We start from the raw sequence: 12,209 nt of genomic DNA on the forward strand, positions 1-12,209 counted from the left end.
CTGCTACCAATTAAAACCATGCAAAATACCCTTCTCTGGTGGGTCATACAAAGAGCTTTTAGATTGAAGTGGAAGGGGAGGCGGAACTCAGTGATATTCTTTTCTACTCGAATGAGATGGCACAGGGACAGGAGTTGAAACATCATTTTCAGAGACGGGTCATTGATCCAATGTGAATGTTCCTTCCAAAACAAGCACCGGGAAAGTTGTTCAGAACTGCATGTGAAATTCTGGTTAAAGAGGCATCATTTTTTAGTGATGCAGAGTGAAAGGAGGCTCCATTAGATTCGTTGACTAACCGGGCTTCCCTTTGAGTGTTGTTGCCGGATCTTTTGAGTGTTTCCGTTACAATACTCGTGGACCTCCTACAGATTCCAATGGTCGCATTATTGCATCAGGAGACCTCCTACAGACTCGTTGAAATTTTATTTTGTTTTAAATTATTTTTTAAATATTTTTTAGATTTTTTATATGTTAATACGTCAATATTAAAAATAAATTTTAAAATACTATAGTTATATATTTTTAATAAAATAATATTTTAAAAAACAACACTATCAAAAACACCCGCGACACATATCTTAACACTGACGTTAAACTCAGCCACTTTCCATGTCCTGTTTTTTCTTAGTTTAAGGGCCGTGTGGGCCAATTTGGTGGGCTTAACACCGACGTCATTAGAAAAGCGTGATAGCTTACCATCAAAGCCTATGTGGGCAATTAAGCTCAAATAGCCTGGTTTTGAGTGACTGCTTCCGGCCATTCCTGCTTGTTCTGCCATCCCATTCAAGGCCCGACTGTGTCTCAACTGTTCGTTTTGTTTTTCTTATAAACAAAGAGGATGTGACAGGACAAAAAAACTTTTTTTACAGGGTCCAAATTTGTTTGCCTGCGCGTTACCCAACAACTCATCAGTCAAGCCTAATCTTGATCTGGCCATGGGTGCCAGGAGTTACCCGTATTGTCGCAAAATCAGTCATCGACCATCGGAAAACCTTTTCTTCGAGCTCGGAGCCTCAAGAGTATGGATTCAAATATTATTGTTAGCTGTGGCTCAAAAGACATCGATTACTGCAAAATCTTGTAGGATGTATTAGTTAATATTGATGAAAAACCAACTTGTTTATCATACCACATGCCTTAAAGCTTTAGCATCCTCTAAGATTTGTGGTATGGAATTGAAGATGGAGCTCAATTAACAAAAAACACTAAACTAGCGAAGAATTTTATTGTTTCATCAACTCTACATCTTTTTTTGGTCATGTATTTCTTTCTTTTTTAATTTGATCATTCATGGCCTCGAAGTGGGGCTCTTGTAGAGTAAACAAAAATTCAGGCACAAGAAACTTAGGGGGAGAGAGAGACAAGTAAACAAAAATTCAGGCACAAGAAACTTTGGGGGAGAGAGAGAGAATAAAAAGGAGAAAAAGAAAGAAAAGGAAAATCGGTTACCAAACCCATAAGAGAGCTTTATCTCTATCATACGCTGCCTTGTAAGGATGTTATTGCCTGTACGATCTCAGCTACATCAAGAAAGAATGCCATCAAAGCTCGGAAAAAGCTGCATGCATTTTTATATTACGATGAACGTCCTCGAATCTCGACACGCTAATTACCTAATATAATAATTTTACTAAATTAATATTTTTTAATAAATTTTAAGTTGTTTTCATACTAGCAAGATAATTTTATATTTATATGAAAAATTATTAAAAATTTATTTTAAAAAAATAAATTATTGATTAATAAAGAATTAATTTCAAATAACCCTTGATTTTCCTACTTAAGAAGCTCTTAATTTTTCTAAATTTAATTGTTTATTTATGATGGCTAATTGGTTGGTAACAATATAAATTAATTCTTTAAACTCTTAACTTCTAAAATACACTATAAAAAGGGGTGAAAGAAGAGTTTAAGCCAATAATTTCTTAGATTTTTACACCTTATTCTTCACCTCATATTTTAATATTTTATACTTGCTTTATACTCTGGTTTTTCTGTAAACTTTTTCAGTTCATATTCATATTATTAAGAGATATTTGAGTTTTATATTTTTTGATCCAAAAAACTTAATTTAAAAATGTATTTAAATTAAGATTATGGTATTGAAATCTTGTGAGACATATTATATACATCCTAGTTGTAAAAATAAAAAGTAATAAAACCTTAAAAGATAAAGGATTCATACTTAATAACAATAAAAAATTTATTATTTTAAAGTGTTTTATTAACTAATTATTCTTCTTGCGTTAATTTAAACATAGTTAATTTAAATATTTTTTTCTTGAGTTCATGGATTTAACAAATATATATACTCTAATTTTTTTCTAGGATATCTTTTGTTTAGAATACTTGAGATGATAAACTAGCAACATATACTAATTATTTTTAAATTACAATTTTTTTATAATAAACTAAACACATTTGCACAATTTTGTTACCATAAGCTAAACATATTTGCTTCCATGTTCTAATGGTGCCCGGGTTCGTAATGTTCTGATTGTGGTAAACCATAACCAAGGTTAGGGTAAAAAACTTTGCGAAGTTGATTATATTTTTGGACATCAAAACCATGGATCTTCATGAGTTTCTTTTGTTTGGCCTTAAAGCGTTGCTGGAAGTAACCTTCAAAAGAGGGCTCAGTGGATGTTCTCAGGAAAAAACCATAAGCTATTGCGAAGTGAAGGGAGGTGACGAAGAAACATATCGGCTCCATGACATCCCAGTTAAGTTCCCAGAAGGTGAGCCTCATGAACCCAAGTGTCTGGATCATTATAAAGCCCAGCCCACAATAAAGCTCTCCTCGGACCTGGGTTCTAGCCTTCTGATCGATTATCACCTTAAGTTTCTCCATATGCTCAAGGTGTTTTCTTCTCGGATCATCAGGAGCAGCAATGGTCTGGGATATCATATTCTCCATTGATATCGCTACCTGGTACATTAAAAAGCAAAAAAAATCAAGATGAACACGATAAACTGAATTACATAAATTAGTTGACTTAATCATAATCATCACGATTATGGCATTATTTCTTCGGTTGTCCCTTGGCAGGTCTAGAAAAACAAATGGCCATAGGACAGTAAACACACACAGACCACTGTGTCCTATCTATGGACAAGGGCCATCAATATTTCGAAGAATCATATCCATTTGTATCACTTCTCTTAGGATACAGCCTCCTCTAGTTGGGGGCAAAAGTTACCCAGTAAAATTTAATGATCTTTTTGCCAGCAGCCCTTACATAATCTAATCTTCTTTGTCATTATATATAATTTAAATCTTACGGGGCACAGATTACAGCATAACAAGAAGGGGAAAAAAATGGGAGGACTGATGTTGATCAAATAGTTAAACCTAATTGAAATAAATAAATAAATACCTGCTCGGGCCTGAGAAACACAATGTTTCCTAAAACGATGACGTTTCCGGACTGATCAAGCAACTTGGCGAGCTCAACACCTTGACCTTCATTTCCACACTCATCAACACAAATTTTGACAAACTCCGAATAACAAATCGACCCTCTTGGAATCTCTCTAAGTTTGGCCTTCAACTTCTCCACAAGAGAAAACCTCAAGATCTTCTTCGCATTCTCAACAGAAATCCCGAACTTATTAGCCTCTCCAGCGATCTCTTCCGGACGAGTCAGACCATCAAGGTGGAGCCGGTCACCGGAAATGAGCTTTTCCCTTAACTTCTCTCCCACCGGCATGGACATGAATTCAGGGAACTGGCTAACGGCTCTACGGTGAAGGAAACGCCGGAAAAACCCTATATCGACGGAATCTCCAGTGAGAAACTCTTTAAATAGTTTCGTTTTGGATGCTGCATTATTTTGTGGTGTTGTAAGAGATTTAATTGGTGATGAGTGGTCTAGAGCTACTGCAGGCGATGCAACTCTATAACCGTTGGTCACAGCACGCTTCGAAAATAATTTTCGAAACGCCATTTGATTAGAACAGAGAGAATCCGGTGACTCGAAGTGCTTGAATGAGGTTGAAGAGTGATGATGAGTGAGAACGGCTAGGTGCGCGTGTGTGTCTATATATAGATACAGTTTTTTTAAATAAAAAAAAAAATAAAGGGAAAAAGAGGAGAATGCGAAATGAAAATGCATTGAATCAGTTTTTACCATTAATGACCCCGATCTGGATTCCATTATTAATTTATTACACCGACTTCTGTTGTAATAAATCCAGTCTGGTATCATAAGTTAACTCAGTAATGTTAACTTATGATATTAATTTTTTATTCGATTAACCCTGTAAACACTAGAAAGAGAGGTTCAATTTGATTTTTTAAGATTTTTTTAAAAAACAATATTATTTTTATTTTATTTTTTGAAAATCTTAGAATAATATCGTTTTAAATTAACTTGGATTCATCTTAATAATAATATCAAATTCTCTTTGCAATCTTAATTTTTTTTTTCGTTCCAAAAAATTATGATTCAAGCTGCTAAAAGCGCTACCCTATAGCAGCATAACTAAATGATTAATTTGTAATAGGAATTTGCAAAACATGAATAATAGTTCATAATTAGTGAAGAGTGTTTTTTCTTCAAGAAAGGAAAACACTTTTCCCTATCAAAGCCATATGTTTTCTTTTGAATGACAAACATTTTCATTGATTTACTTTATGAAACAAAAAACCAAGCTCTAGAAAATATGCTGCTGTAAGCAAATCTGGCGTTGGGTAGCCCTAACATCACTGGAGCTTTTTCAACGGAGAAGCACGAGAAAATGCAGATGTGAGAAGAGACAAGCGCAGACAAGAACTTCAAGTATGATGCAATAGACTATGAATGCTTCATTGGTCACCGGTAGAAACGTCGCATGCCAAAACCTCCTTACTTGTCACCTCGGAGGGCTTCTCTTCTGCATGCATCGCCCTGCCCTTTTGTATGCCTGCCAAATGCCTCGCAGAGCTTGCTTCCATGAAGAATGCCTGCCATATGCACTTTCAATGAAGAACATATTTCTTTCTTTCCAATCCTTTTAGATAATGCAAAAGGCTTCTCTTTTGCTGCCTTACGGGAAAATAAATGGTCAGATTTGCTGCCTTACGGGAAAATAAATGGTCGAGAGAAGGCTCAAACGGGGAAAAACATGGTATAAAACTTCATCTGAGAAAAAACCATTATGATTTTGTCAGACGGGGAAAATTTAGATTTCTAGATGAATCTAAATTTGTTAAGTACAGGACATCCTAAATACTATATATATATACCCATTTAACATAATTAACATCATTTTAAGGCCTTATATAATAAATCATTTTAAAGCCTTCTTCATAAAAACACTGGAGTTTTAATTTGATTCTTCTGAGATACATCAATTCACATCTCTTAGAGACAACTAGACTCGGACACGGGCTGAAGATTTTTTTTTATTAGTTAAAAAAAAAGACACAGAGTACGCAAGCATGTTTTAAAGAAGTAAAAACACAAGACTCGAAGTATAGAACTGACTGAGCAAAAAAATATGGTATAATTTAAATGGATAATAAAAGAACAAATAACTATGGAAAACAGACCCATTTAAAAGACAAGAAAACAGAAAGAATCATGGAAACCTGCAAAAAAAAAAAAAAAAAACGGTTATTAAATCAAAAAAAGACAATGAAGCTGACGTTTCAGACAATCAAACATGGAAGAACAAGACTTAAAAAAATAACAACATGACCCAACTTTAACGAGCATATATTAAATATGTCAGTCAGATTATTAAATTGGGATCATTCAATTAAAAAAAAAAAGAAGTAAAATTCTAAATAAATTCAATGTAGAAAAGAATAAAAAAACAATTCTATTAAAAAAAAAAGCCAACAAATCTAGCAAGCCAATTAAACTCTATGATCCGGATCATTCGAATAACAAAACTCAACAAAAATAAATAAAAAAACATTGTGAAGTTCCATTCTAAAATAATATAATATTGAAATAAAAAAATATAAGAAATATTAAATAAAAAAACTAAAAAATTTGCTATTAAATAATAGAATTGAAAAAAATATCAATTTAAAAAATTAGTCAAATAAAATTCAACAAAAAATAACAAATGAAAAAACTTAATATAATTTAGGTTGTTTTTAAAATTAGTGTAAAATTCAATAGAAAAAATAAATAAAAATAATAATATACAATCTTCAATTGAATACATGTTGAAGGACAAAACTTAAAAAACACAAGCCCAAGGAAAAAGGAAAAAATATTCAAATAAAATTCAATAAAGAATGAAAAATAAAAAGATTCAAGATAACCTGAGTTATTTTTAAAATTAGTAACAAAAAAAATAATAATACTTAATCTCCAATTAAATAAATATTGGAAGATAAAACTTAAAAAAATATAAGCTCAAAAAAAAAGAAAAAAATTGTCAAATAAAATTTAATAAAAAACAACAAATAAAAAGTCTTGAGATTGCTGGAATCATTTTCAAATTCAGTAAAAACATTCAACAGAAAGCAAATAAAAAAATGTCGTCCACTCTTTACCTAGATAAATGTTGAAAAATAAAATTTTAAAAAATATAAATTCAAAAAAAAGATAAAAAAAAAGGTAAACTCATATAAAACTTCTAATCCTATATTAATGTGTAAAGCTTGTGATCCAATTAAATCTTTAACCTAATCTCAATTAAAAAGTTCAATTTTTAACTAATTTAATGTTGAGAAATGAAATTGTAAAAAATAAATAATAATAGAAAAATAAAAATCAAATATGATCGGAAATAAAATATAAGAAGAATAAAATTAAAAAAATCAATTTAAAATATTATCCTAATAAAATAAATAACAATAAAAAAATAAAGATTAAATTTAAAAGATAAAAAAAATTGAATGAGAATGAAATTGAAATTGAATTTAAATTTTGTAAATTATTTTAAATAAAATAAATAGTAATAAAAAAATAAAAACTAAATCTAAAAGAAAAACATATTGAACAACTACTTATAGAAATTTTAAGAGACAGATGAGAAAATTAAAAGGAAAAAAGAAAAGAAACAAAAAATTCATCAACAAAATTCACCAATATCAAACTAGAAATTTATCGGGCACTTGCATCACCGCGTAGTAGAGAGGATGGCCAAGACAATCCAAACACCCCAACTGTTCAGTAACTTTGAGATCTCAGCAATCCCAAAGGGATTACTGAAACCATATATGAATTAGGAATATTAGCCGCACAATTCATGTATTTGCGGTAAATTAGGTTACGAGGAACCACAATGTGGAGTACTGTTGAACTGACATGGCCAATCCTTTCAAATTGCAGCAACTGGTTGCACTTTCTATATTAAATAACTACGATAAATATCCCATTAGCCAATATTTGAGGAGATGACACGGCGGAAAGAAAGCTGCTTTTCTTCGAATCTTTTGACCAGATTACACCCGGTCATTAACAAAACATCATTTGTGGGGTGCTTTATTTGAGTTGGAGAAAAGGTGCAAAGGAAGTCCCTCATTGTGGGTGATTGATTATAAAGAACTCCCACGTTGTGGGATCTAAATTGAATCCTTGACCAAAAAGGGTTGGCATCTTTTGTAGTGTTCTTGATCGTAATAGTAAAGTGAACATCCAATCATCGAGACCGGTGGAGATAATGGAATTGTGGAAACTAATCACAATAAATGCCAAAGAAGAAACCATCGTTTTCTAGGTGGAAAAGAGTTTGATAATGCCAGGTTCATCGTGATCGCCTGAAGAAATTATTACGCCTTTGAGTCTATATCGACTAGCTTAAATACGAACAAATTTAAGGCTAAAGAAATGGAAATCATTGGCTTCTTCTGCTGGCTTCATGCTTTTTATGGCTAGAATTTCCTTCTTCCACGGGCCAAATTCTGTTTATGAAACTTCCATGCTTATTTTTTTTCATGCCCGTATGCAGGCCAGAGGTAGTAATTTGTAGTTATCGAAAATCGTCTTGTTACAGGAGTGACTAAATTGTGATCACAAGAATTTTACTACACTAGATTAGAGACCCACTGGTTTCGCCGATAAAGCTTGAAAGGGAGATTTTTTATATGAAAAACAATTAAGAATCAACCAGCTAATGAGGATGATATATACCACCCATGTTAAGAGATGAGCAGATGACTTTGAAAGATTCGGACGCTTTCCGGTCTTAAAACAATGATGGATTTTGGATCCATGCAGCACGCTGCATCTGATTTGATATTCAAAGTGCTTGCTCTGTAATGGGGTGGGTCCGGTGGGAGATGTTCTTACTCCGACGACAATACCAAAAGTTTTTGGACGAAAACTAATTTCAATGGAGTGTATTAATAAATAAAATTAATGGTAAGTGAACCAACAATGGATGGTCAACAAATTAGCTAATTAAATGAATGGTAGACAAATTACTTAGTAAAGAAATCATTTGGCGCCACAGAGATCATGTTTAGATTTGGTTCTCAAGAGAAACAATTATCCCATATGATGTAGCAAGTGAAGAAACTTCATGTAGAAATAGACTTTTCCTAGCTAGATTTGAGATGTTTTTGTGAAACCAGTCTCCTATTAAGACAGAAACCAAAAAACACTTACGTTAATATAGCTATTGTCAAGAATGGCAAGGTTTTTCCTGGCTAGGAATGTCTTGGCTTGTTTTTCCTTTCCACTTGCATTGGTGATTAGGTGTATCTATACACTAGCCCTTGAGCCTTTTTCATGGAAAAGGATAGTATTATTTGTGCTTGCGATGGTGGTAATTCATTGGAGAAAAAATGGTTCTTTATCCAGTACTTTTTGTAAAGGAAAGTATAGCTATTGATTGATCTGTCATGCTATGGTTATTGCTATGCGTGTAATTGGTGAAAATATTAGTAATAGCACTTACATAACGATACTGCCATTGGCATAGAAAACATTATAGCTCTGCATAGAAAAAGATGTGCGCACAGAACAAAGCGTGTACATAGAAGGCTTGTGTGAGCAGCTCTTAGGCACCTGGAAAAATACATGGAGAGGTGTATCGGGTGAGCTTGATTGGTGTCGGGATGCAAATCCAACCATTTGGTCCATGCCCAAATGGCTAGAGAAAATCTAGCCCAAAGACTAGCATGTTGGTGCATGCAATGCCCTCCCTAGTCTTGATCAACTTCCCTATTGCTGTAGACCTCTTCAGCTAAATACCTAAATTTTTCTTCAAATTTGCTGGGAGGACTGTTCTGTGCTTCTTTTCCATGTACTCTGCTATTACATATAGACTCCACCTATTTTTTTTATTCAAAGCCAATGCAGCCTCCTTGACCATCTGCATGAACAACCCCCATATTAAATGCAAGATCAATACAAATAATGGTCATAACTACTAACTAAATAAATTTCTAGACATATGATAAGAATGGAGAGAGAAAATAAATTACATAGTGGCAAAGATGACATATATGCATGAAGAAAGAAAGAAAAAGTGAAAGAAATCATAAAAATGCTATTTCTTCATTATCAACATTGAGAGGATGGAATAGTGAATGTCCATCTATCCTTTTTTCTTTTTTCTTTTTTCTTTTTTCTTTAATTGTTAATGTTTATGTTATATGTGGTGTTATTTTAATCTTTTAATTGAAACAAGAAATTTGGTCCCACCACATTATTTTAAGATATTATTTGATTAAATTTCAAAAGTTTATGGATTAAAAAAACTCTTCTATGAAAATGAATAGAAGCCGAATGCTTCCATACTGGGAGTGGGTCCAACAACAACTCCTTTTGAACTAAAAAAATAAGGTATATCTAGTAAAGTATTTTTATTTAAAAAGAACACAACATAGCAGAGGAAACAAATAGTACACTAAACTCGAATTGAATTGGATGTACTGGAACCTGATTGAGTCAACAACTCCTTTTGAATTAAGAAAAAAAAAAGAGTGTGTATCTAGTCATTTTTTTTAAGTATTTTCTATTTAAAAATAAATTAAAATGAATTTTTATTTTTTATATTAGTATATCAAAATAATTTAAAAATATAAAAAATATATATTTTAAAAAAACAACACGGCATTGCTGCGGAAACAAACAGTACACTAAGCTCAACTTTGACTTGAATTGGATCTAGATGAACCTGATTGCCAGAGTTGGTCCAGCTGACCTATTTAATTTTATAGTCCAGGGTGACTTTTCTATCAAACAATTTCTAGCCCGTCAATAAATTACACGCAGAAGCAGTCTCCATTGTCTGGAACTATCTGTGATAGGTCATGCCAGTTCTTGAACATTGAGGGCACAATTCGCCCTTCTTATGTAAAGGCTCGGCTCGCAAGAATCAGAAAATGTAAGTCACCCAGAGACAAGATATGAATCCTGGGTTTCTACTATTCTTGATTCTTAATCACTATGCAGTAACTTTTACAGTGCTGGACTGCTGGTGATTTCCATAGTCAGCCAAAGGAATCCAACAGAAAATATCTTGGCCAAATTTATGTCAACTGAAACTGAGGAAAAACCCCCTTCACGTTGCGCTTTCAAGGAAAGTAAGGGGGGGAAACATCCCTCTTGAGTCTTGAAGATAACCATGAATGCTTCACTCTGCTTGATGATTCTTATTGGACAACGTTCGAGAGCCTCCTTGTCACCGCCGCTCTGGCCAGCCCAGTGAAAGATACAGGGACGTTGAGGCCTGTGGTCCAGAATCAAAGGTTTCGTCTTATCACGCCCTAATTCTCTAACCCAATTAAAAATTAAACTTTGGCAGGGATACGGTCAATCAAAGGAACAAGACAACGTCCATTAATTTCACAGTTATCTTAGTGGGCAAAAGGGAATGCATCAATGCCGTTGAGGGAAGACTTAGCTGCAACCAAGATTGAAGGGGATGGATCCTTGCAGGCAAACACGGAGAAATTGAAAGCGAAAGCAGTCCTGTCAATGTTTGTGTATGCATTTTGCTTGATGGAAGAAATTGGACAAGTCGAGTGCTGGCAGTTTCACCCAGGTAGCATTAGATATGTTGAGCATTTTTACGAGCATTATGTAGCCATTGGTGGTATAATGAGAGTTTTAATTGTACTCTATCCATAATACAAAATGATTTTAATTTAATTTAATTTTAACTTCATAGAAAATACCGGAGTGATCATGTAAATTATCTTGAGAAAATTCATTATCTTTGCTATGATTTCTATGCTCCGAATCAAAATAAATGTAGTCTTCAATTATGTACATGTAATCGATGTGATGTTATCTTTATTGGTCCAAATATGGTTCATTAGCTGAATTTTTCAGCCATGTGATGCAAATTAAAAAAAAAAAAAGTAAAAACTTCACATGCTAGGACTAAATTAGATAATTACTTAGATGAGCAGGTTTTGCAAAATAAATAAATAAATAAATAATGATGGCCTTAATATTTGTTTTTCACGTGGAAGTTTCAGGGTTGGAAATCTTGTAATATATTGTTAGAAATTTATTGGCTATTCATGCATTTATTGTTTTTTTTTTATTATTAACGTGGGTGTCCGGGCCAGCTTGCGCGCACCACGACTAATCTCACGGTCCACTGAACATCCTGCAAGCCTAGTGAACAGGTAAGGCACCGCGGGGGTGACAGACATACCGTACAGAGAGGACCCGGTAGAAACATGAAGGGAACAACTTGTCAACCCCACTCCCACTGGGATTCAAACCTAAGCTCGAAGGAAGGCAAGCAATCCCAACAGCCGCTGAGCCACGAGCCTGCTGGTATTTATGTATTTATTGTTGCTTCAATGATAGATTGATGAGTTTGCATTTAGTAGACTCCATCTAAGAATCATAAAAACCATTGATGTGTGTTCAAAATTGTTTATGAAATGCAAAAAAAAAATTAATGAATGTAATTTAAAATTATTTTTTGTATATATTTTAATAATGTATTAAAGTGTGTGTGTATAAAACTAGTTTTATTGTATATGAATTGGTTTTATTGTATATGTATTGTTTTTAGATAGTGCGGCACTAATATTTGATGATGCTGATAATGGTGAAGGAGGCATGAAATTTATATTACGAAGAACACGTGAATCGTTTTTATAACTCTTAGGGAAGACAACTTGTGTATTGATCCTTATTTTTATTTATTTATTTATATAGATTGTTTTGATATGTAATGACTCATTTAACATGTGAAGGAAAGACTGACTATAGGCCAGACTACACTTGGCATGGATATATATATATATATATATATATATATATATATATATATATAAAGATCACTATATA

At 33.0% G+C, this 12,209-nt stretch overlaps 1 protein-coding gene across 1 annotated transcript; it reads right to left on the reverse strand.

Moving 5' to 3' along the window:
* Positions 1–2,358: 2,358 nt before the first annotated feature.
* On the reverse strand, positions 2,359–4,010 carry LOC105120686 (calcium uniporter protein 4, mitochondrial-like). Its single transcript, XM_011018990.1, has 2 exons — positions 3,381–4,010; positions 2,359–2,932 (listed from the first exon to the last, which is right to left on the reverse strand). The coding sequence occupies exons 1-2, from the start codon at positions 3,948–3,950 to the stop codon at positions 2,471–2,473; spliced, it is 1,032 nt and encodes a 343-aa protein (XP_011017292.1). The 5' UTR covers positions 3,951–4,010; the 3' UTR covers positions 2,359–2,470.
* Positions 4,011–12,209: the final 8,199 nt, after the last annotated feature.

Source organism: Populus euphratica, unplaced genomic scaffold (genome assembly GCF_000495115.2).
Source record: "Populus euphratica unplaced genomic scaffold, PopEup_1.0 scaffold6.1, whole genome shotgun sequence".
Taxonomy (NCBI): domain Eukaryota; kingdom Viridiplantae; phylum Streptophyta; class Magnoliopsida; order Malpighiales; family Salicaceae; genus Populus; species Populus euphratica.

Bases quoted from the DNA above. Each gene is read 5' to 3' on its own strand.
- LOC105120686 (XM_011018990.1), bottom strand. From the start codon at position 3,950: ATGGCGTTTCGAAAATTATTTTCGAAGCGTGCTGTGACCAACGGTTAT. The intron at 2,933-3,380 runs GTATTTATTTAT...TTAATGTACCAG, and splicing joins TGTTTCTCAGGCCCGAGCAG to GTAGCGATATCAATGGAGAA.